At 37.7% G+C, this 26514-nt stretch overlaps 1 protein-coding gene and 1 long non-coding RNA gene across 20 annotated transcripts in view; both read right to left on the bottom strand.

Moving 5' to 3' along the window:
• The window catches only part of FAM13A (family with sequence similarity 13 member A), a 314872-nt gene that overhangs the window by 85304 nt on the left and 203054 nt on the right, over window positions 1-26514 (bottom strand). For 2 of the 19 annotated variants that reach the window (XM_070614316.1, XM_070614318.1), the window contains exon 1: window positions 7691-8067. The exons of 14 other annotated variants lie outside the window; for them this stretch is intronic. In XM_070614316.1, the coding sequence (XP_070470417.1) occupies window positions 7691-7719 (29 nt within the window). In that variant the 5' untranslated portion in view covers window positions 7720-8067. Of the gene's footprint in view, window positions 1-4189; window positions 4246-7690; window positions 8088-26514 lie in introns of those variants that run through there. 3 more of the 19 variants (XM_070614315.1, XM_070614314.1, XM_070614317.1) reach the window with 3 other exon arrangements.
• Window positions 17366-18288, bottom strand: LOC139082523 (uncharacterized). The gene is made up of 2 exons (XR_011538613.1): window positions 18045-18288; window positions 17366-17867 (listed from the first exon to the last, which is right to left on the bottom strand). It is a non-coding gene; the product is annotated as an uncharacterized lncRNA (long non-coding RNA).

Genomic DNA, 26514 nt, shown 5'->3' with positions numbered 1-26514 from the left:
CAGGGAACTCAGAAAAGGATATGTTCAGGCAGTGGGGGTTTGAATACAGCCTTGCCACACACTATCTGTTTGTTCTGGCTGGAGAGCAGGAAGAGAAAATTACTTCACCTCCCTGCAAACCCAAAGGTTGTTTGGGGTTTAAAGAAGTTTTCGGTTTAGTCACAAAACTATTTTCAGGGCAGCTGGAAGCTTTCATTTTCGTCTGAGATTCTTGTTCAAAAGAGTGATGTTTATCATTATCATAGACATATAATGATTGCCTTAAGGAGGCAGTAATTCAGAATGCAAAATACCGTAACTTTCTTTGGGGGGGGTTGATATCAGTTGATGAGAAAATATTTTTAGAACATTAATAAACAAGTTAAAATATTTTCCAGTCTTTAGTTACTGAAACAAAACCAAAAGAATATGGGGATACCTACAGAAGGAAAGAAGGAAGTAATTTTTCCTAATTTCTTGCAATAATTGTCTTTTTAATAATATTTTTAAAGGTCTCAATATAGTTTTTAACTAACAGATACATAATTTCCCAAACTGTTAACTCTGAATGTGGGTTTCTTGAAGGAGACAAAAACGTGCAGAAAGCAATGCAATTTACCCCGTCATCTTCCCCCAACAAACCCTCCCTCTGCCAGAGGAGGGCTCTGCACAGAGAAGTTAAGGACCTGTCTCCACGTCGCCACCATTTTACACTGGTTTTGAGGATGACAAGCACCTGGCGAGCATCTGAAGGCTCCATGTCTCACTACGCTTGGGCTTCGTGAGCTTCTGCAATCATGTGCAAACGCTCTCTTGGCAGTTTTTGAGTATCTACTACTCATCAGAGCCTACGACAGGTGCTGGACATATCCAGGCTAATGAGGTATGGTCCCAACCTCACAGAAATCATAGGCCAGGGAGAAAGAGAAACTTGAAATTTGATAACTATGACGAAAAAGAGATACACAGCCACCATATATGGAGGGCTCGTCCAATAAGCCAGGCTTTGGACTAAGAGCTTCCTATACATTTTCTCATTCAATCCTCAAAGATGCCCTTGGAGGGAGGTATTACTAACCAGATTTTCAGATTAAAAAAAAAGCGAGTCTTAGAAAGATAAATTAATGGGTTGAAGGCCACAGATCCAGGGAGAGCTGAGATTCAAATCTAGGTCTTTGAAGCCAGAGCCCCAAACCTGACATTCAGAAGCACACACAGTCTGGCAGGTTAGTGGAGGTTAGCTGAGGGGGGTGAATTTTGAGGGTCCCATAGGCATTGGTGGGATATAATGAACAGGAGAAGAACTCTTCAACAAAGACAAGAGAATGTGCGAGAACGCAGGAGGAGACACTGTGGGGTGCTCGTGCCAGGCTGGCGCACGAGATGACCAAGAGACGGCAGGTGCTGGAGTTTTTGGTGCAAAGTCAAGGGGTTGAAAGTGAAGGAGAGTCACTTATAGAAATACAACACAGTATATCAGTGGTCTACTCTGGCTGGCTTCTGGTTCCTAATTTTAGTTTCAGGAGCTATTTTAACCCAGACAGTGAAATTAACATTGCTTTCCATCATCATTTTGCTGAGAGCAAAATACTGATATATCATTTTAAGCTTTTTCTAAACCCTTCTTAACTTCTAGCATTTTAGTTCCATTCATTATGATCTGAGTGAGGCAGTTCACTCCTTGGTTTTATCTCTATGAAGTTCAAGTTTTCCGATTTTTTTCTTATATTTGACGAGAGCATACCATGTTTCCTGACCCCAAACCTTAAAAGTTTTCTAAAATGTATCCTGTGTCTCTCCGCTCTCACCCTGCCCAGGATTTTTATTTCCTTACTTAGGTACTTTAATTAACTTCTAGGGGTTCCTATTGTTTTGTTTTTACCGACCCTGTCCCCACTATTTGCCATTAACATGTCTTTCTTATGCAAGAACGACAGTCAATTTCCACACCTGGTTTTGTGATGATCTGGCCAAGGATATAATGCAGTGGCCAGAAGAGGCAAATCTATAGAGACAGAAAGTAGACTGGTGGTCACCTAGAGCTGGGATGGGGGTTGACGGTGGCGTAGTCAGTCTGAGCTGCTATAACAAGATACCAGAGACTGGGTGCTTTAAACAATAGAAAGGTTTATTTCTCACAGTTCTAAAGACTGTAGGTCTGAGATCAGGGTGCCAGCACGGTCAGGTTCTGGTGAGAGCTCTTCCTGGGTTGCTGTGTCCCCACAAGGCGGGGAGCAGGGGGTGAGGGGGAGTGGGGAGAGCACTCTCTGGTCCCTTCAACTCCTTATAAGGGCACCAATCCTATCATGGCAGCTCCACCTCCATGACCTCATCTAAACCTAATTACCTCCCAAAGGTCCCACCTCCAAATACCATCACACTGGGGATGAGGGCTTCAACAGAGGAATTTCAGGGGGACACAAACGCTCAGTCTGCATTAGGGGTTGATTGCTAATGAGTACAGGGTTTCTTTTTGGGTGTTGAAAATATTCTAAAATTGATTACAGTGATAGTTGCACAACCTTGTGAATATACTAAAATCAGTGGAGTGTACACTTTAAGCAGATGAATTGCACAGTATGAGAATTAAATTTCAATAAAGCTGTTCCAAAAGAAGTTATTTCCAGTTCTTCTTAAGGGAAGAATAAATAGTGCTTTTAAAAGGTCTTGTATAGTACAAGTTATTTCTTTGGCAATTCATTCTGATCATCACCTAAATATATAAGTATCAGGGAAAAAAATACGGTAAAAAGTTTTGAGAGTTTAAAGAAATTTGACTCTATGGTATTTTCAATGGCACTTCCCACAAATCATTCTTTAGGTCACTTTCCAGTATTCATCCAATGAAAGGCAAGGCAACCATAGAGCATCTCCTTAACTGTGTTAAGCACTCTGGCATTCAAGGAACTGAAAGGCCCTGTAAGTACAAGGATGACAAAACCAAAAGAAAAGCAGCATGCACCCTTTCCATCTGAGTAGTTTTACCATCAACAAAGAACTATCATATTCTTTAACTCCAAAACTCCCCCTGTAAGTAAGTATGTCAGGTGGTATCGTCCCATTTTATAGATGAGGAAAATGACCAAATTCATATGGCTAGCTAGTTGTCAGTGTCTGGATATGTTTTCTGATGACAAATTTACTACCTTTCCATGGCTTTCCCCACCATTGTGTGCTGAATACCTAACACGTCTGCATTTTCAATGGTTTAGACTAGGTGATCTCTGTCAAATTTAAAAATATCCTCTCCTTACTTCATACTGTCCTCTTTATTGGGAGTGATTAGCAAATATCTAGACTCCAGAGGTACCGCAACTATCATGTAAGAGTAGAGCCCACAGTATTTGTTCTCAATGACTTCTCGTTACCACCAAATACACACCACAGTGGTGACAAAGTCTAAGTTGAGACACACAGCCCTTAAGGGTTAACCCAGATTTGAAGTGAGGCAGCTTTTAATTCTCCCTTAGACTGTGTTTGTGGAAGAGGAGGGGAGAGTGTAGGGAGTGCTATCAAAGTGCCGACAAGCTGGGAATAATATAAGTTAATGGATAAATTAACTGAAGGTGTCACCACCACAAGCAGTAGAGGGCTCTCTAACACCACACAGGGGATGCACGAGCATGACCATCACTAATTACCTGGGTTGTTCCCTGGTTAACTCCCACATGATCCCCATATGAGCAATGTTTACTTGTTTGCAAAAGGATATTCTAAAGACCAATAGTTAGAAAGACCAGATGAATTCTGCTGATAAGAAGTTTCAGTGAAATTTTCCCATGCGGGATCACTAATACACGTTAATTAACCCTGTTGCTATAATTCTTCTTAAAAGAGCCATTGCAATATCGAATTACAATGTATTTCACCATCACAAAATAAATGTACAGTAACATATTTAATATCATGATTTGCTCGATGAAGCAATGAAAAAGAGAATTACACAGACATTTTTGATCTCAGTCCCCCATTTTGGTAAATAAGCCAAGGAAAGAATAGGATGCTAACACATGAAAGCAGATACCAACACATTAAAATCAAAGGAATCTAAATTAATCATTAGTGTTGTTAACTTTATGCTCAATCATTATTCTTTGTGCCTATAAATTGAGTTAGTGGCTATTGGAAAGTTAATCTAGCAAATCAAATTACTGCTGTGAAAGTTAAGAGTTTTGTCATAGACATAGATGCAAAGTAAAGACTTTCTCACCCTATTGAAGTCTTTCTGTACATAAGATAGAGATCCTTACCTACAGATCCAAATACCTAAGGAAAAAAATGCAATGGAATATGAATCATGCAGAGAGACTGAGGCATAAGTAAACCCTGGAATCTGAAAAAACATACTATCTCATTAGTGACACAAGGCAAATTACATCACCTGAGAAAAGAAAACTTTTACTTCAATTCTTAATATAGTTTCTCCACTTCTTTCTGACATTATCTCATTTTTTGGGGAACATTTTCAGATAGCAAGTGTACCCCATACAATGCTATACAGTATGTTGAGTTTCATCATTAAGAAATACATGTAAATATTTTAGTGTTTTTAAAAATAATTGGGACAATTTAACCATCTGAACAGATATGTACTAAGATCCTATCTTTAAGCCATTTGAAGTGAACTGTAAGACCTGAGTTCTTCACTTTACAGAAGGTCACATTTTAAACATTTAGCCTCTGCAGGTTTTTCTAAAGATCATGAGTTTCTAAATAGTCAACTCCATCCTGGAAAGTCTGCAAATTACATTAAGTAATAAAAAGATAGAAAAATTCATTAAAGGGAACCAAAGTATTTTATTTCATTCTTAGCTTTCAACCTCATTTGTTACTCTTATCTTAGTTACAGATTAGCAGGAACAAATTTATCTTCTACATATTTTCACATTTTTCTAAGAAAGGCTACAAAGTCCCTCATGGAAATCATAAACTAAGTAGACATTAGGGTACAAACATACCCTCCAATAAGATCACATGCTTATATGAGGTTAAATAAAATCTGGGTACTATTATCCATGTGGGCACATCTCTATTATTATGCTAATCACACCGTCCATACAGGTATTGTAATTATCTGGTAATGTGTCTGTACCCTCACTAGCATGGGACCTTTCCGAAGCAGAGTTTGTGTCTTAATTCCCCTAGTATCACTGGCAGTACAGAGTAGTGAGTGTTCAGTCATGGAGAAAATACTAAGCAACATTGTAAGTATGCTCTGTTTTAATAGGTAACGCTGACCATGGAGTAAATGAAAGCACCAATTATGGAAAAAAGACCTCACATAAGGTCATGATACTAAATATGCTATTTGGGGATGCTGAGTAGTATAGTGTTAGATTCTTATTTCTACTTGCTGTCAATGGTTTCAGACAAGCTATAATCATTAACTAGAGTTTAGATCACTGCTTCTCTGTGTGGGTCGTTTGTATCAGATTTGCTTTTAGGAAGCTTGTTAAAATGTAGACACTTTCCCTGTCACAGCCAGATTCAGATTCAATAAGTCTAGGGAAGGAGGGCAGGAGGAAGAAGCTGATTTTACAAATAAGTTCCCCAGGCAATTCTCATGTACCCAAAGTATGAGAAGCATTGGCCTCTCTACTCAATACAAATGGCATGAATTTCTTTAACTGGTTTTTAAAGCTATTTTACTCATTCACTTTTAATTCCATTTCCAGCCCCTTAAACGGAATGGAGGGAAGCCCTCATCCCGTCTGCCAGTGTGGCACGCATACCGCAAGGTTCTGCAACCTTCCTGCTTCAGGGCAGGGCAACAGTGGGGGCGGCCGGCAACTGTTGTCATTACCAGAGTCCCAGAAATCCTTAGCCAAAGACACTGAACTGGGAGTAGAAGAAGCAATTATATATAGGAACAAGAAAGCTTTCTGCACAAGTGATTAAATTCACAAGAGATCCTTAACAAAGAGAACCACACAATCCTGGTCCTTGCCTTCAGGAGGTTTATAATCAAAGGCAGGCACGGGCTGGAAGTGAACACTGCAGGGTAATCAATCAAATTAAATTCTCAGAGCTGGGGAAACAGTGAAAGCACTGATCAGCATTCTTGAACGCAAATTCAAATTATTCCTCTTACATAGGTTTACTGATAAGCAATAACAGTGCAAAATAATTGTGGAGGAAACTGCTGAGTTTATTTCAGCTCCCATCAGCTTAACTCCCTAAGCAATGTTTTAGCAGTATAAAGATCTATTTTCTTTAAAAAGAAACAATAATTCAGTAATATCCAATATTCTTATCTAGAATACGACTTACTTAAGACCCTTAAGAATGGACGTCATTTTAAGAAAAACAAGTCCCCTACTTTAACATTGGAAACCAAATCAAGACTCCAAAAATTGTACATTAGTTTAAGTCTCTTGCAAGCTTCAAGCGTGTGGACCTTTCCACCGAGTTAATATAGAAAAATTTCAGATCTGTCCATAAACCACTGTCTGCCCCGTGGGTTATTAATTTTTAGCAAAGGAATTATTGGGACACCCCCATCAAGCTCCCATTCCAGTGCACTTGTCTTTACAGCAAAAGAAAAGCAACACTGGTCTATCTCACAGTATACATCCGTAGGAACATTTTGCAAACAAACACCAAATTTTTGTTTACTTTATTCTCATGGTTAAAACACAGACATTCAGCAAAACATTGGTGGCCTGATGTTTAAAGATAAAATTCATTTTGTTAGATTTTTTTCAATCTTATAAACTATATTTACTCTTTGATTTTTAAAATCATTTCCACTAATAAAACCCCCCATCGTTTTCTTAAAGGAAGCATTTCTGTGGAATTGAATGCCAATACATGCAAAGCAGCTGAAGTTCCAATACGATAATATGATTGGCAAAGTCAGTTAAAAAATCATAAAATGTGACCGTGGGCACGTCTGAGACTTCCTCCAGGCCTCAGTTTTGCTGTTGTGAAACCGGAGGGCTGGTGTCCATCACCGCGGAGGTGACTTCCAGCTTTAGCATTCCGGGACACATCATTCACGTATTCTTTCCCCAGCAGTGTTCTCCTTCATGAGCCCCTTTGTTCCACTTCACCTTCCTCTGCTCTGCTGTAAGTTCTCCACCGTACCCTCCACAAGCCATGTTACAATCACTAACCGAGCCAAACAGAGCCTTGTGCTCAATCATTCTTACAGAGCACTTTTTTAAAAACTGTCATTTGTGTAATAAACCTATCTAGAATTATTCACGGGCAAATATTATCCTTAACATTTATGTCCATGTATTATAATGAACTGGTTGATAGAAAATCCTTGCCTCGATCTGAACTCCAGAAGGGAGGGATCCTAAGATGCATTAAAAAAAGTCTTGAGCCTTATCAGTATCCTTTAAAACAGGCTTAGAGCTTACCACAGCTTCGCAACCTTGGTAAGAAGCTGATTCAGTTTTATTAGAAACCTGCTCAATATATTCTTCAGTTTCTGTTTTTCCTCAAAGATATTTTCTTATGTTTATTTTCATTCAGGGAAGGCAATAACACAACAATCAAGTGAAAAAGAAATTGGGCATAAATGTCAGTTAAAGCAGCAGTATAATACTAAAATTTTCTAGTCTTAGGGAAGAACAGTATGTACAATGGGCTCTACACAGTTGGCAACATATTACTAAAAGATGACAAGTCCTGGCAAAGTTATGTGGTTTAATACTACTCAGAAAATACAGAACAGAATAAAACAAATAAGAAGGAATACTACCTTTGCAGCGGCATGATTTCACAAGCCATTCTTGCGTATAAATTTGCCAGGGACCCTCACCACTGTCTCTTCCACGCCAAGTTTGGTCGTCTGTACAGTGAGCGTCTTCTTACAGTGGCTGAGCAGGGCTCGGGGCGTGAGGCTGCACCTCACAGCTGGAGAAGCAGCTTGCTCTGCAGTCAGCCCGTGAGCTGCTGCTCGCAGCCTCCAAACTTCTTCCAGCAATGCTATTTTATCGGCTGCCTCTCTACATTTACACTGCAGTCCACTTTGACCTTTTGTTCCAGGGAAGCAGCTGAATCATCCAGCCAATCAGAGGAGCAGCTGCCACAGTGCTTAAAGGAGCTGCCGCTCCTCCTCCAGTCCTCCTGCTCCTCAGTGGGCTTGCCTAATTCTCGTAACTCGAAACTTTCCTCTTAGCAGTTCCACAGACAAGCTTGTCAGTCTGGGGAAAACAACCAATAAGTGCAGCAAGAGCGAAGAGTCTCCTACTTCTCCACCTTACAGAGACTGCCAACAAGGAAATCCATCTCAAGGAAAGACATTGCCTCTGAAACCGAAGGTTTCTGTGACCGAAGGCAAGAGCTAAATTCCGTCCCGGTTCTTCCTTTCAAACGCAAACCAACCAGTAGATTGGAAGCCGCGATACTTTTCTAGAAGGAAGGCATGCTTCTAGACCCTTGCCCTACCCGCATTTCCTGATGATGTTTGTGTACACTGCGGTGGTTACCAGTCACTGGTGACACCACCCAAGGCACGTAGCTCCCACTTCTGGGGAGAATATGTGTTCTAAGACTGCCCAAGTTCTCAAGGGATCAAAGTGTCTACTCCCATGGAAATTACTTCAACTTATTATTTCTGCATTTTATCCTTATAAAATCTAATGTGTTTATTTACATAGTCATTTTCCTCTAAGAACATCAACAGCATTTTTTGGTGGTTATTTGTCTATTTATTTATTACAGGTAACACCAAATCAGTTTTTCCAAAAGGTCTGCCAAATGCCTGTTAATGTTCCAGCTTTTCCCTACAGTTTCTTTTTCAGTATGGAATACTAAAGCGTTATTTTTAGGAACATAACTGCTAATCCATAGATTTCATACATGCAAGAATAGGGGAAATACATTTTAATAAGTTCTTCCACATCATGAGAGTTGAAAGGGTTACAACAAAGCGCAGAGCATCGCTTGTGGCAGATGAAAGGGTAGAGAGCCAGGGACCATGCGGTTCAGAAAGGGTGGGGGCTTAGAGGGCCAAAAAAGGTTCCTCCTCCCCTGTTGTTCTGCCGCATTTTTCTTTTCTTTTCTTTTTTACAGACCACTGATATTTCTGAATTTAGAACACAAGTCCTATTTTAAGTGTCTACTTTCCTTTGCTATACCTGCTAATAAAAACATGTCACTTTCTGACTTAAATCTCTATCATATTCATGAAAATGGATTAGTCATCCCGAAGCTTATGTTTGGACATTATTAACTCAAATCAGGCTTTTAAAACAAAGGAAGTTGACTTAAGTCCAGAACTTAACTAAATTGAAATTGTCAATATATTCTTTTCTTGATTCTAGATTTGGAAATTCTAATTTGATTCTCCAGTAACAATAACTTAGCTCTGTATATTTGCTTAAGTTTTTTATTTTTCAAAATGCCTTTGCACCTTGCTTAAAACTTTAATTAACTGAGTTAGAGAATCACTACTGTATATCATAACATCTATTTTATTGATGCGTGAACTCGGTACTAGAAAATTAAGTAATTTGTTCAAATTCAAAGAGAAGGTTAGTGGCAGAACAGAAACTGGAATCACAACTTCTCAAGTCTGCTCCAGAACTCTGCTACATATCACCCTGCTTACTCTATTCTACATGAGTTTTTAAAATATTTCATAAGATATAAATATTTTTGGAAATAGTTAAAATTCAAATAGAAATAATAGTTTGTCTTTTCTGAATTTTATGAACACATCAATACTGATGGCTAAAATAGACATATGAGTTCAATAAGGGACCCAGCATTACAAAAATATGCTAAATCGAACTACAATTTACATTCAATGCATACTAGAGGTAAAATACTGATGAACAGAACCATTCAAATTTTTTTTCCCAAAGATTGGCACCTGAGCTAACATCTGTTGCCAATCTTCTTTTTTCCCCCTTCTTCTTCTCTGCAAAGCTCCCCAATACATAGTTGTATATTCTAGCCATAGGTCCTTCTGGTTGTGCTATGTGGGACACATGGCTTGATGAGTGGTGCCATGTCTGTGCCTGGGATCGGAACTGGTGAAACTTGGGGCCACGGAAGCAGAGTGCGTGAACTTAACCACTTGGCCACGGGGCCGGCTCCAGAAGAATTCACATTTTAACATCTGATTCTATATATAGTTCCTGATAAATTGTCTTCCTATCAACCTTCTTCTAACATGCCATTTTACTAATGAGATGTCAATGGTTATTTTTGAAAATCACCTAACACTATACCTCAGTAATTACTTGCCTTTTCAAGTCTCTATTATTTATTGATAACAATTCCTCCCTTTTTTTCTTTTTTGGCCTATTTTCTGGGCATTATTTGATGATCATTTATGAATTCATACCTGGACTGTGGCTCTTCCTTTCTACCACACCCACTGCCAGAGTCCTTGACCACTTAAACACCTTTATTATTTCTAATATCCTCACAGTCAGGTAGCAGGAGCTCATTCCTCGAACTCTGCCAGTTCTAACTTCTCAAACTCTGATGGCCTGACTGCATTTCCTCTGCCCTGAGCCCCTTAATGTGCATCCTTCTTAACTGCCTTACTTCCGCCTCTCCTGTTCCTTCTCCTTTTCCTTAGCTCTCTAAGCAGCTCTGGCCGCTTTTCCATGTCTGCAGAGGACAACCTGCACCCAAACCAACTGGCATGCAGCTTAAAAAAGGCACATTCCTGGCTCTCCTCAGCATTTGGTTATTTCTAAAATGGATTCACTAGCATCCTCCACTTCTTCACCCTTTATAAATCGTGCCAGCTGGGTTCTCTACTGCCAGACTGCTAAACATTGCAGAAGAAAGTCACATAACCCTGGCAACTAGTTATACTAAAAATTCACGCTATTTAACCTCGGCATGAACCTCAATACTGTGTGGCAACCTTTTTAGTTCTCTTTAACTGATTTTTCACTGCATTCCCACAGAAACTGTTACAAATCTCCTCCAGGGCCATGAGTCTGAACCTCTCTCAGTCACTCAGTACCTTGCCTCCTAAATTTGCTGAGAAAGTCAAGATCATCAAGCGAGTGAGTTTGGTCTTCTTTGCTACACTTAAGGGTTTAAGTACACCCTCCCCCCCAAAACACACACAACACACACATCTTGCCTCATTCTTTTTGACTTCTTCCTAGTCTAGGAGAAAAGGTCCTCACCTGTAGGACTCAAACCCCTCGTGTTGGATCTCATCGTTTTCTCCTTCTGGAAGAAGCCTGATCTCTCCTATATCTTAAATCTGTCCCCTTCCAATAGGCACCCGACCAAGTAAGTGTCCCCCAGCCTTAAGAAGTTTTCGTCAGCATTCCCACCCTCTGGCCTCTCCTTTCTACTGACAGACTTCCCCCCAAAGCCTACCTCTGCTGCTCCCATTTCCTCACGAATTACTCCTCCACCCTGTGCCAACAGACTTTAGACTTTACCACTTTTCTGAAACTGTTTTTAAGGCCATCGATGCTCTTTTGGCCACTAAATCTAAATGCCTTTTCTTAGATCCCTTCCTACTCTTGACTTCTCAGAAACACTCACTTTCAGTTTTCTGAAAGTCTTTGGCCCTCTGTGATCTTTCCTGGGAATTCCCCAAATGTCTCTGATCACTCCGCCCTCCTTTCATTTCATCTGTCTTTCCTCCTCTCTTACCCTGTCCTCGCCTTCCACTCCAACACCACTCAGTACAGGCATTCTGTTAGAGCTCAATAAGTTCCTCTCTGGAATTGCACTCCTGGGGACCGGATCCTGACTCTACCACAGACAGGCAGCGTCAGCTTGGGCAGGCTGCGGAAGAGCTCTGAAGTTCCTCTGAGGAATAAACGAGATCATGCATGTAAAACATGCAGAATAGTGTTTGGCAAATAATAAGTGCTCAATAATTATTAATATTATCACCCTAATCAACACTTCCAAAGCCTAATGTTATCTGGTTCCCAAATTTCTCCTCCTCCTGGCCCCTCTTGTTAATGATGTTATCCTTCTCTTCATGAATCAAAGCATGAATCATCTTTACTCCTCCCTCTGCTCTCCCTAATCAGCTCTGTTGATTTTCCTGTCACGTCTCTTTAATCACTCGGCCTTGGTCATCTGCCGTATTATACAACGTTCAAGATGATCGTTCTGCCTCCTTTCACCCTGTCTCCAAAGCATACATTTCACTTTTAGAGTGAGTTTCCCACTGTGATTGTGACCTGGTCACTCAATCCTCTGCTCAAAAATTTCAATAGCTCCCAACTGCTACTTAAAGGAACCCCACTTTTTGTCATATGATCATCAAGACTCTCCACTGATTAACCCCAATTTACCCTCCAGTTCAGCTGCTTATATCTCCTAAGGAAGCTAATCCAGACATTTCTGGACACTATTTTCAAATCTGCTCTGAACTTTTCTACCCCAAACATTTGTTCAAGCTGTTTCCTGTCTGGAATATTTTCCCATTCCATTTCCCTCCTGGCAAAATTCTACACATACATCAGGATTAGGCGAGTTGGAAAAAAATCTTTTGCCCCTTTTAACTTATATAGCCCTTTGCATATCTTACAATATTTATCTTTTTTTCCCCCACACAGTTTTACTATTATCTGAACCTATACATCATCTCCCTACAGGAATGTAAATTCTCCAGGACAAGAACAGTATCTTTCCTGCAGCCACTATACAGAGCAGACACTCAGTAAGTGTTGAATGAGTTGATAAATCAATCACTTCCAGACACTGAAGCATAGCTTCTTTGATTAGATTTGAATTTATCAAGCAGTATTTCTATTTACTTCTTAACATTTCCCATTGTACGCCCATACTTAAGATAAAGTAGATGCCTCGGATACGTTCAAATGAAGGATAATGATAGCCAATAACTGACTAAAGAAAGCAACTATTAAGGTTATACACTTATGTGCCATCACAGAGATGTAAAAAGTAACATTCTATTTAAAACTTTTGACCTCTTTTAAGCGTTTTACACCATCTAATTTCTCCTAGGTTATCTATTTCCTTTTCTACACTTCAGCTGGCTTGCAGACTTCTAATTTCCTTACATAACTCTTTCGATGATTCCAAGTGTTTGGCAGTACGTGCGTTTGCCCCTGTGCTATCAAGAGCAACAATTGCTCCAAAAATGATGTGGCTTCATTTGTTTTAATTTCAACATTAATTTGAAACAACCAGAGAACCAAGAACACTCCTTGGCCACATTAATTTGTTTTCACATGTTGTTTTAAAATCAGATTGATTTATTAATAAAAAATGATTTATTAAAATAATTCCTTTCTTACAAAGTAAGAAGGTGCTTCTTGGGCAAGGTTTCTTCCTCAAATTTTTATCAATCTGTAAAATGCACAAAGGAGCAATGTCTTCTACAAGATGGTCACAGAGTAGTTATTAATGGTAATGAGTAAATCTGATAGGAGATTTTCATATTCATGAAGTCAACATTTTTAGGGTAGATTTAATTTAGATATTCTAGTGTTGCTGTACAGGATCCTGATTAAACTTGTTCTCCGGCAATCTGTGTTAGACCACGAGTGAAGTCCAGGGCTTGTCAGAGGACACACCATCATCAACGACGACGAAGTGAAAAAAAAAAAAAAAGAGACAGAAGGAACTGGAGTGGTGGTGTGTATAAGGTAACTAGCATTTACTGAGCATCTATGCTGTGCTCATTGTAACAGATGCGGAAATGAAGCTAATTAACCTGAGCACTCAGCTAGTAAAGGGATGACATGAAGCCAGCATCTGAATGCCATAGCGTTACCCCCATACAAAAGCTCTTAAAGATGATAAATATTACACTTACCCATTGATAATACATGTTATCAATTGGCTACAGGAAATAAAGAATCGTTTCTTTTGGTCTTTCTTATATTTAGATAAGTTAATAGATATAGTAAATAAAGTCTATACAGTCTTATAAAGGCTGTTTGAACCAAAGACATACACTGGATCAGAACAAATCTCTTCTGCTACTCTAAGCCAACATTGTGTGTGTGTGTGTATGGGTGTGTATACCTAGTTGTAGAAGCCAGTTGTAGTTGCAGTGGAGGAAGAGGTTGGGGTGGGGAGTTGAGGGAAAGGGGAAGCTGAGAAGGAAAAAAGATGGAGAATCAAGTTTTAAATTGTATTCTTAATTGTATTCCTTTTATTAAGAAACTAATATATGGAAATGACAGGTGGGCTATCAGTTGTTTTAATGTAAAAACCCCCCAACTCTACAGTATGTCTTAACTTGAAGAATAATTATAAGACCTTAAATAGATTTATTTTAGAAATCAAAGCAGTGACATTCAAAACAGGCTCATGCTAATAGGAATAAAGAATTTCTAGTTGGGTAAACTATTTTCTTCACTAACAGCAGAAATAAATATGCTTTCTTTACTTAAGGCCAAAATAAAAAATAAACTAATAAAATCAACACAATTAAAAATATTTCCTCATTTATTTATTAGAGTTACCTAGTCTATGTTAGAAGATTGCTGAAAAAAATTCCATGGGGATAGAAATTATATAATTGTTTTTTCAGACACACTTCTTTAATTCTAACGATCGATCTCATTTTTAAAACTGTGTATGAGCTTATTTCATGAAAATTTATCTGACTAGTCTTGCGGGACTCTCAAATGGCTCACAGGGTTCATTGATTCAGATTCTACAGTCCTGCAGAGCTGCCGGTGGACTGCAGAGAGAGCACTGCTGACACAGAGGCGGACTTCAAACGCCACGACAGCTGGAGATGCGCTACTCAGGGTTCCCTTCCTCACCCCACTGACGGCTTTGATTTCACTAACTAGTTCCAATATTTCCAGTATAGAAAATAAGACATTCACCAGAAAGACTGAAGAATGATTTCAAATCAAAAGACAAGTAATTATAATATATGGTACATGAATACACAATTATATAGAAATTCATACACAAGCTGTCTCTATTTTTTCTTTAAAAAAAAGTGAACTTCTTATAACAACTGAGGGACTGCGATTTTTCCATAAAAACTTGTTAAAAATAAATTCTTTGAGACAACTTACATAATTGTTCCCCAACTTTCTCGGACAGGGAAAAATCCACTTTTTTGCCAGATGGAATCTCAGTTAGTGATCCCTGCCAATAAATAAGTGCTGGAGCACATCCTCCTGGAATGGGACTCCCTGGGCATGACTTTCTCCAAATCTCCCTTGGGAGTGCAGATAATAGTGTTTCTGTTCTCATAAAATAAGTCGTGTCCCACACAACAGCTGCTGCCACACCTGAGATTAGCTGCCTTAGATTGCCCCAGTGACCTTTCACCCTGTTAAACGATATTTCCTGGAGGGGAGAAGCAGGCTTCAGTGGGGCCTCCAGAGAGAAGCATCAAAACTGTTTCGTGTGATACGGTAACTGATTGGTAATCAGAGCTGGTTCTGTATCCGTAAAACATAAACTCTTCACATTTCTGAGACATGAAACACTGAGCATGAGCTCTTGATGTCAATACTCTGGCTGGTCAAACTAATTTACTTTAACACAAAGTGCATGCTTCGTTTTAAACCAACCCAGTAAATAACTAAGTGGAAATATATTTAAAAGGAAAATAAGAGGAAGTAGCGATTATTTGTTACATCGGTCACATTAGAAAAAAAAACATCATCACAGCAGTGGTGCTTTAAGGTGTCAGCATCTCTAGTACATTTGAAATGATCTGATTTTTTTTAAAAAAAAAACCCTTTTAAATTCAGCATCTCAGAGAATTGAACCCCTTGCACTAAATAATCGTGTATATCTTCTCTTTGTAGTGCTATTCACATGTAGAGCATTATTAGAATTCATAATGAAAACAAAAAACTTTTTCCTCATTGAATTTTAGTGAGGAGACATCTAAGTTGGAAAAATAAATTTCACACAAATTTGGAAATAGACTGAACTTATAAATAAATTAATAGATGAAACTATTAAAACCAATGGTCCCTCCAAATAGGCAATGCAATTAATTCGTTATTTAAATAAAGAAAATGCATTGAAAAATGAATTATAATTTTACAATAACTTTCCAAAATATTACTTCAGGAAGACAACTCTAAAACATAAATCAATCCAATTTGATGAGGTTGGAAACAATCTAGTGAAATATTTTTAAATAAATATGTGTACCTCTGGACATAATATCATCCTAGACTTCAAATTACTGTACATGAAACAGATACAGTACAGAATTTGATAAATGATAAGTGAAACCAAATGATAAGTGAATGGATATTGTTACTAAAAAAGGTTTAAATGAGATAATATTGTCTCTTCTTCCTTTCCTGCACATTAGTTCACTACCACCACCTATTCTCCTCCATTCTCCCTCCTCCCCCGCCAGTTTAAATTCTTTTTACTTAACCCCTAGATTACAGCTTTCTCTTTCTAATAGGTTTTACTGATTTTGGTCTTTCCCTCTACAAATTCAGATTAATCAGATTTGATCTTCCCAAAATACTGCTTTAATAATGTCAAAACGCTTTGATGATTGCTCTTCATAGCTTACAAAATAAAATCCAAACTCTCCACACACTCAGCAGGGCCCTTCCACTCCTCCACATCCACATGCATTAGCACGGTCTCCTCCACATGAACTGGGGGTCCAGGCAGGCTGAGCTGCTCTCGCCCGCTGTCATGCTCTGCCTTCCCACTTGCTTCTGTTTCAGGCATTTCTCCGAGCCTGGAATCCCCTCCTGGCCCCATTCCTACTCAACCAAAAAAATCTCAGCTTTCCTGGGCTTCCCATATTTTGTCCTTTCTGTTTTCCCCATTCAGGGGACTTTATCCTCCTGAATGTGTAAAGCCATAATTGCCAAGCCCAAAAGCAGTTCCATTGTCACTATACGTGATTTCTCTAAAGTCTGACAATGACTACTTCCTCCTTGAAGCATATGCCATCCTTGACTTAAAAGACAACAAACACATTTTTCTTATTACAAATCATACAGTATGTGTTCACATAGGAAATTTAGAAAATACAGACAAGATAAAGGTAAAAGTCAAATACAAGTCCATCACTTGCATAACCAGTTTTGAATATGATTCCATATTCTTCCATTTTTCCTATTTATATAACACATACAAAATTATATATAAAAATGGGACAATGTGAAAGTACTTAATGCCACTGAACTGTACGCTTAAAAAGGGTTGAAATAGGGGCTGGCCCCGTGGCCGAGTGGTTAAGTTCGTGCGCTCCGCTGCAGGTGGCCCAGTGGTTCATTGGTTGGAGTCCTGGGCGCAGACATGTCACTGCTCATCAAACCACGCTGAGGCAGCGTCCCACATGCCACAACCAGAAGGACCCACAACAAAGAACACACAACTACGTATCGGGGGTCTTTGGGGAGAAAAAGGAAAAAAAAATCTTTAAAAAATAAAAAAAAGGGTTGAAATAGTAAATTTTATGTATATTTTACTACAATAAAAATATGACATTATGCAGTTTATAGTGTTTTATAAAATTTTTCATTTAATAATCAATAATATATTTCTATGACATTTTCTAGTCCTCAAAAATATTTTTTATGCTTATCATATGTTCATCCAAAATAATGATAAGTTTAATCATTTGGTTCAAGTGATGACTGCCAGATTTCTCCATTGTAAAAGGACCTTTTCTCTTTATAATGAAATATTATTTACTTGTGAGATGATAATTCGAGACTGACAATTTAGATTCCACATGTATTTTGAGTGTCTATTTTGAAGGCAGAGTCAACAGAACTTGCTGATGGATTGGTTGAGAAAAGTAGAGGAATCATACAGTTTTTGGCTTGAGTAACTGGGTGATCGGTGGTACAAATTATTGAGATGGGGGAAAACTTGGGTAGAAATGGGATCACCTTTTTTTAGGCAGGAGCGTAAATTAGGAGTTCCGTTTTATACAGCTTGAGTGTGAGATGCTCGTTAAATACCCAAGTGGACTTGTGAGGTAGCCAACCTTGAGGGGTCTGGAAAAGAAGACAGATTTTGCAAATAAGACTAAGAAAAGATGTCCAATAAGCTCAGAAGAAAAACAGGAGGGTGTGGTATTTCAGAAGCAAAGACATGAAAGTGCTTCAAAAGGGAGTGATCAGTTGGGTGAAATGCTGCTGAGACAGGGAGTAAGATAAGGACAGTAGACTGACCTTTGGATTTGGCACAGTGGAATGGAGGTTGTTGGTGTCCTTTACAAGAACAATTGCAGTGGTGTGGGGGTTGAAGAAAGAATGGGAGGATAGGATATGAAGACAGCAAGTACATATAATCCTTTCCCAGAGATTTGCTCTAATGAAGAGGAGGAATATTGTTTCTAGGGAGAGATTAAAAAAATGTTGACAGCCATTATAGCGTGTTTCTATGCTGATGGGAAGGATCTAGAAGGGAGAAACTGATGTCATAAAGGAGGGAGGTGATCACTGTAAAACAGTCCTTGAGTAAGAAGGAATGGGATTCAGAGTTCAAGCAGAGGGGTTGACCCCAGAGAGGTCCAAGTTCCGTTCATCCATGGTAATAGGAGAGAAGGCAGAGTGTAAGGGTACGGATGAAGATACACTGGTAGATTTGGGAGGCAGGAGATAAGAGCAGTCTTTTCTGAGTGCTGTGTGAAATAAGAAAAAATCCTTGGATTATGCTGTAATATTTTATAGAGCTAAGCCACGCTCATGTCTCTACTAAACTGAAGTTCATGTTTTCAGAAAATAATGGTGGTGAGAGAAGAGCTAGGATGCTAACTTTATTTTGTTTTTGTTTTTCTAAAATCAGGATCGGATTTTTGATGAGGGGGCCAAAAAGACAATTCAATGGGAAAAGAATAGTCTTTTCTGAAAATGGTGCTGAAACAATTGGATGTCCACGAGCAAAAGAATGAAGTTGGACCAGTACCTCACCCCACATATAAACATTAACTCAAAAGGGATCAAATACCTAAATGTAAGAGCAAAACTATACTAGAAGAAAACATAGATGTAAATCTTCATGACCTTGGATTAGGCAATGGTTTCTTAGATAGGACATCAAGATCAAACAACAAAGAAAAAAATAGATTAATTGGACTTCATAAAAATTAAAAATTCTTGTGCTTCACATGATTTTACCAAAAAAGTGAAAAGACAACCCACAGAATGAGGAAATATTTGAAAATCACACATCTGATAAGGGTTAGTATCTAGAATATATAAAGAATTCTTCCAACTCAACAATAAAAAGACAACTAATCCAATTTAAAAAATGGGCAAAGAATTCGAATTGACATTTCTCCAAAGGAAACATACAAATGGCTAACAAATACACGAAAAGATGCCCAACATCATTAATCATTAGGGAAATGCAAATTAAAACCAAAATGAGATACCATTCTATACCTAGCAGGATGGTTACAATAAAAAAGATAAATAATAACAAGTGTTGATGAGGATGTGGAGAAACTGGAAATATCATACACTGCTTTTCCCATTGAACGCAAAAAGGAGCAGCCACTTTGAGAAACAGTTTATGGATTCTTCAAAAAGTTAAACATAAAGCTACCATATGATACATCAATTCCACCCCTAGGCATATACCCAAGAGAAGTGAAAATACACATCCACAGAAATATTTGTACACAAATGTTTATACTAGCATTATTCATAATAGCCCCAAAGTAAAGTCAACCCCAATGTCCATCAACTGATTAATAAACAAAATGCAGTATACATATATATACAATGGAATATTATTCAGCCATTAAAAGGAATAAAACACTGATATATGCTGTGATATGCATTATGCTAAGTGAAAGAATGTAGACAAAAAAGGACATATATTGCGTGATTCCATTTATATGAAATGGTAAGAATTAGAGGGAGCTTCCTAGAGAAGATGAAATTTCATTGACCATTAACAAAGTAGGACAAGGGCACTCCAGATAAAGGAAATAACCTTAGCAAAGATACAGAGGTGTGAAATCACTGGGATACATCTGAAATAATGTGATTGTAATGTAGCCTGGGTAGAGGATAAAGAATTATGGAAGAGTCAGTCAGGAAGGTAGGTTGAGCCAGATTTGTAAAGGCCTTGAATCCCTTTAACTTTTTTCAAGAAGTCCTTTTGGCTTTTATAGCACCTCTATTATTATTATTATTAATTTTTATGAAGCCACTTTTAAACCTTCTGCATTAAAAATCATTGTTAACCACATACAAGTTTGTCTCACTGTACTGGGAGACCACTAAAGATTAGAGACCATGCCTTTGTTCTTTCTGGCTTCTCAGGACTCAGTGCAAGATGTGCAGTACATAGAATGTGCCCAAAAAGACTATGTTGACTTTGAATGACTAAAATAAATTCAGTTAAGACCATATCAGTCCACACATACTCTGGTGATCTATATGCTATTAGAAATGGTCTGCAAACATGATAATAAATTTCTTCACCATTCCTCACTTTCTCTTTTATCAACCATTCATACTGTAAAAAGGGACAAAATTTTTTTAATTGAATTTTGGATCCTAGTGAACTGTCAAAATTTGAATCGTCAGAGCAATTTGTAATGAGCGGCAGATTTTGGTGAATAGGTAGGGAACTGCTTGCTTTTTAATAATCAAAATACTTAGAGAAATATCAGAGACTTTCATTTTAAATTATAAGAATAAAAGGAGATTGAATTTAAAACACTCGAAAATATTTTTAATAGATACCCAGCTTATATGAAATAGTTTATCTAAGATGATCTTGGAATATTTATCATTGGAGCTAGCGGTGGTTAAGAACAGATCAGAAAACTATCTGTAGAGACAGAGTTAGATATTTGTTCTAATCCAGTCTGGGAAGCTGGTGCCTTTTTCAAACCTACTTTTCCATAAATCTTTGTTATGACGGCCAGAGAGAGGGAACACTTCAGAAAATGGTAGCTCTGTAGGGGCACTGTGTGGAGAGGTTGACCACCATGCTTTCCACAAGATGGTTTTAAACTCTCCTTTTCTCGTATGGGAGCTGCTGCAGTAAACCCTGCAGTCAGCAGCACATTTATATCTGGTAATCTTTCAAACTATTGTACTTGATATGATTATGAATCTTGTAGCTAAGAATCCTAATTTCATTTCAGCTTCACTTCACTAGTTAGTTAAAAGTTCTGAAACTTGGCTCCCAGTAGCAGAGAGTGAAACACTATAGGGAACACACACATGTTCAGGAAGTCATTGGAGTGCCCTTTAGGAAGTAGAGACACCGGATAGTTACGACTACTTTCTGTTGCTGGCTGGACTTCAGAAAGGAAGACAGACATATTTAACTGCAGGAGTTAATAGATCAGATAGGTTAAAGGACAGTGGGGACAGCTAATATTGCTGAATACTGATTGGTTATTAATACCATTGAAAGTCAATCTTATGCAAAGTACTATTGTAACACGTGACTAAAATATGAAGTGTTGTTTGGCAAATATCACAAGGCATGGACTTTCTGCCAAAAGGGCAGAGACTTGCACAATGTTACAAGTCTCATTAAACAATGGATTTCTCCTATATAACTAAGCAGCACGTTACTGACAGAAATGCAACATCAGAGTCAGGGCCCCTATGGGGACAGGGCACAGAGATTAAGTGGGGACGACGAGAGGGTACAACTGTCCCGCCTTCTGTAGCATCTCTAAAGGTGGGCAGTACAGGGTTCCCTTGAGTGGGGACTTTGCAAGGACCAAGAGAGAGAAAACCGACACATAAAATTCTATTCTTTTAGTATCAGAACTCAACCTCTGAGAGGTCTAGGTCAGCTAGAGGAAGAGAGAGGAATTTAAATCCAAATTGAGCACATATAATAGTATCACAACAATAACCATGGCAGCAGCAGTTAAGTATATGTCTACTAGGTACTGTCATGGATGCAAATAAACAAATAAATGAATAAAACATAAGACACAGCCCCTCTCTCCCAGGAAGCCACAGTCAGGTTGAAGAGAGAGACACAGTATAAACATACGAAAGGGCAAAATAACTCAAGGTAGACGACAGGCAGGAAATAACTGTAAAGCAATCAGAAGACATATATTAATCTCAGCCTGTCAACTAAATATATGACCCTGGATAATTCACCTAACTCAATAAATATCTGTGAAATGAATAACCTTTTCAGAATCATGGTTTCTTCCTCCAGGGTTATGTTTCAGACCTGAAATTCTTTTTACAGGGCTATCTGACAAAACTGTGACATAGACAAAAAAATGTCACATGTAAGATTATTATAATGTTTTCCAGCATTGAGCTATAATTGACAAATACAAACTGTTTTCCATAATGGCTGTATTAATTTACATCCCCACGAACAGCGTACAAAGGTTCCCTTTTCTCCACATCCTCACCAACATTTTGTTCTCTCATCTTGTTGATAACAGCCATCCTAACCGGTGTGAGGTGATATCTCACTAAGGTTTTAATTTACATTTCTCTGATGATTAGTGATGTTGAGCACTTTTTCAAATACCTGCTGACCATTCTTATGTCGTCTTTGAAAAAATGTCTAAGCTCTTTGTCTACTTCTTAATCGGGTTATTTGTTTATTTGCTATTGAGTTGTATGAATTCCTTATATATTTTGTATATTAACCCCTTATCAGGTATATGGATTGCAAATATTTCCTCTCATTCAGTAGGTTGCCTTTTCATCTTGTTGATGGTTTCCTTTGCTGTGCAGAAGCTTTTTAGTTTGATGTAATCCTATCTGTTGATTTTTGTTTTTGCTGCCTGTGCTTTTAGTCTCATATCAAAAAAATAATTGCCAAGACCAACGTCAAGGAGCTCTTCCCAATGTTTTCTTCCAGAAGACTTTACAGTTTCAAGTCTTACATTTAGGGCTTTAATCCATTTTGAGCTGATTTTTGATATGGTGCAAGGCAGGGGTCCAATTTCATTCTTTTGTATTTGGATATATAGTTTTCCCAACATCATTTACTGAAGAAACTATCCTTTCCCCACCGTGTATTCTTGGTGTCCTTTTCAAAGATTAGTTGACTGTATATGCCTGGTTTATATCTGGGCTCTCTATTCTGTTCGATTGGTATGTGACTGTTTTTATGCCACTAGCATACTGTGTTGATGACTACAATACTGCAATATAGTTTGAAATCAGGAAGTGTGATGTCTCCAGCTTTGTTCTTCTTTCTCAAGATTGCTTTAGCTATTTGGGGTCTTTTGTAGTTCCTATGAATTTTAGGATTTTTTTTCCTCTTTCTGTGAAAAATGCCATTGGAACTTTGATAGGGATTGCACTGAATCTGTAGCTCTCTTTGGGTAGCGTAGACATTTTAACAATATTAATTCTCCCAACCCATGAACACAGGATATCTTTTCCATTTAGTTGTGTCTTCGTCAATTTCTTTTATTAGTGCCTTATAGTTTTCAGTGTACAGATCTTTCACTTCTTGGTTAAATTTATTCCTAAGTATTTTATTGTTTTTGATGTTATTGTAAACACATTGTTTTCTTAATTTCTTTTTTACATAGTTCGTTGTTAGTGTATAGAAACACAAATGATTTTGCATATTGATTTTGTATCCTGAAATTCTATCAAATTCACTTATTAATTCTAACAGTTTTTTAGTGGAGCTTAGGATTTTATACATGTGGGATCATGTCATTTGCAAACAGAGAATATTTTAATTTTTCCTTTCTGATTTTGATGCCTTTTGTTTCTTTTTCTTGCCTAATTGCTGTGGCTAGGACTTCCAGTACTGTGTTGAATAGAGGTGGTAAGAATGGGCACTCCTGTGTTATTTCTGATTTAGAGGAAAAGCTCTCAGCTTTTCACCAATGATTACAATGTTAGCTACAGCTGGTCACATGTGGATTTTATTATGTTCAGCTATGTTCCTTCTATACCTAATTTGTTGAGAGCTTTTAATTAAGAAAGGATGTTCAATTTTGTCAAATCCTTTCTCTCCATCTATTGAGATGATCATATAGGTTTTTTTTGAGGAAGATTAGCCGTGAACTAACATCTGCCACCAATCCTCCTCTTTTTGCTGAGGAAGACGGGCCCTGAACTAACATCCATGCCCATCTTCCTCTACTTTGTATGTGGGACGCCTGCCACAGCATGCTTGACAAGCAGTGCTAGGTCTGTACCTGGGATCCGAACCAGTGAACCCCAGGCTACCGAAGCAGAATGTGCTAACTTAACCGCTGCACCACTGGGCTGGCCCCTTCTTCACTCTTTTAATGTAGTATATCATATTGATTGATTTGTGTAGGTTGAACCATCCTTGTGTTCCAGGGATAAATCCTGCTTGATCATGGTGTATGATTCTTTTAATATCCTGTTGAATTTGGTTTGCTGTAACTTGTTGAAGATTTTTGCATCTATATTAATCAGAGATATTGGTCTGTAATTTTCCTTTCCTTTCATATCAAGGTAATTCTGGCCTCATAAAATGTGTGTAAAAATTTCCCCTGCTCTTCAATTTTTTGGAAGAGTTTGAGAAGAACTTGCATTAATCCTTCTTTAAATGTTTGGTAGAACCGGATGGTAAACTATAGAAGTTGCCAATGCAGTGCATGATCCCCATTTTGGTCTGATAACAAAAACAAATTCTACAGTTGTGCATATGGATAGGGATATCTGGTAGTACTCTAAATATTTTTGAACTAACCAAATTAAACATTTTTTCTTCTTTCATCTTATTTTTGAATGCACTTTAATTACAGAAACTTTGAAAAATATATAAAAGCATAAATGATAAAATGACCAACCGTCATTCCACCATTTAAAGATACTAACAATGTGGGGAATAGTCTTCTAGACTTTTCCAAATAAAGAGTGTGCATGCAAAAAACATGTTTGGTAGAATTCACTCATGACATCACCTGGTCTTTGGCTTTACTTTGTTGGAAAGCTTTTGATTACTGCTTCAATCTCCTTACTTGTTATTGGTCTGTGCAGATTTTCTATTTCTTTATGATTCAGTCTTGCTAGAGTGTATGCTTCTAGAAATTTATCCACTTCCCTTAGGTTATCCAATTTGTTGGTATATAATTGTTCACAGTAGACTCTTGTGATCCTTTGTATTTCTGTGGTATCAAGTTGTAATGTCTCCTCTTACATTTATAATTTTGAGTGCTGTTTCTGTTTTCTCGGTTAGTCTATTGTAAAGGTTTGTCATTTTTGTTTATCTTTTCAAAAAGCAAACTCTTAGTTTTGCTGATCTTTCCTATTGTCTTTCTAGTTTCTATTTCATTTATTTCTGCTCTAATCATTTCCTTCTTTCTGCTAACTTTGAGCTTAGTTTGTTCTTTTCTTTTCTAGTTCTTCAAGGTGTAAAATTAGCTTGTTTGAGATCTGTTTTCTTAAGATAGGCATTTATCACTATGAACTTCCATTTAAGAACCACTTTTGCCATATCCCATAAGTTTTGGTATGTCATGTTTCCTTTTTCATTTGTCTCAAGATATTTTGATATCCATTTTGGTTTCTTCTTTGGCCCATTGTTTTTCAGGAGTGTGATAATTTCCACATATTTGTGAATTTCCCAATTTTCCTCCTGTTATTGACTCATAGTATTATACCATTGTGGTTGGAAAAGATACATGATTTCAATATTCTTAAATTTGATAAGGCTTGTTTTGTGGCCTAACATGTGATGTATCCTGGAGAATGTTCCACGTGCATTTGAGAAGAATGTGTTTTCTGTTGCTGTTGGATGGAATGTTCTGGATATGTCTATTAGGTCCATTTGGACTACAGTGTTATTTAAGTCTGCTCTCCCTTTTATGATTTCCTGTCTGGATGAGGTATTCATTGTTGAAAGTGGGATAGTGAAATCTCTGACTATTACTGTATTGTTCTCTATTTCTCCCTTCAGTTCTGTAAACATTTGCTTTAATATTTAGGCGCTCTGATGTTGGGTGAACATATATTTAAGGTTGTTATATCCTTTTGATGAAATGACCCTTTTATCATTATATAGTGGCCTTCTTTTTGTCTTGTGGCAGATTTTGACTGAAAGTGAAAATTTTGTCCAAGGTAAGTGTAGCCATCCCTGCTCTCTTTTGTTTACCATTTGCATGGAATACCTTGTTCTATCCTTCCACAGCCTGTGTGATCTTAAATTAAAATGGGTCTCTTGTAGGCAACATATTGTTGTATGTTTTTTAATCCATTCAGACAATGTCTGCTGATTAGAGAATTTAATCCATTTACATTTAAAGTAATTATTGATTAAGTAACGACTTATTATTGCCATTTTGTTGTTTTCTGTTTTTCAGTTGTTTTGTTCCTCTCTTCCTATCTTCCTTTGTGATCTGTTGATATTTTTTGTAGTGGTATATTTTGATTTCTTTATCTTTCGTGTATCTACTAGAGGTTTTTTCTTAATGATTACCATGAGGCTTACATAAAATAACTTATAACAGTCGATTTTAAGCTGATAATTTTAATTGGACACAAAAATTTTGCAATTTTACTTCTCCCTCCCCATTTTATGCTATTGATGCCACAATTTACATTTTTGTTTTGTTTTGTTTTTTAAAGATTGGCACCTAGGCTAACAACTGTTGCCAATCTTCCTTTTTTTTTTTTTAAGGATTGGCACGTGGGCTAACAACTGTTGCCAATCTGTTTTTTTTCTGCTTTATTTCCCAACCCGCCCCTC

This window comes from Equus przewalskii, chromosome 3 (assembly GCF_037783145.1).
Source record: "Equus przewalskii isolate Varuska chromosome 3, EquPr2, whole genome shotgun sequence".
In the NCBI taxonomy this organism is placed as follows: Eukaryota; Metazoa; Chordata; class Mammalia; order Perissodactyla; family Equidae; genus Equus; species Equus przewalskii.
Note: the sequence above shows the minus strand (reverse complement) of the source record. Positions and strands in the feature narration are given on the sequence as shown.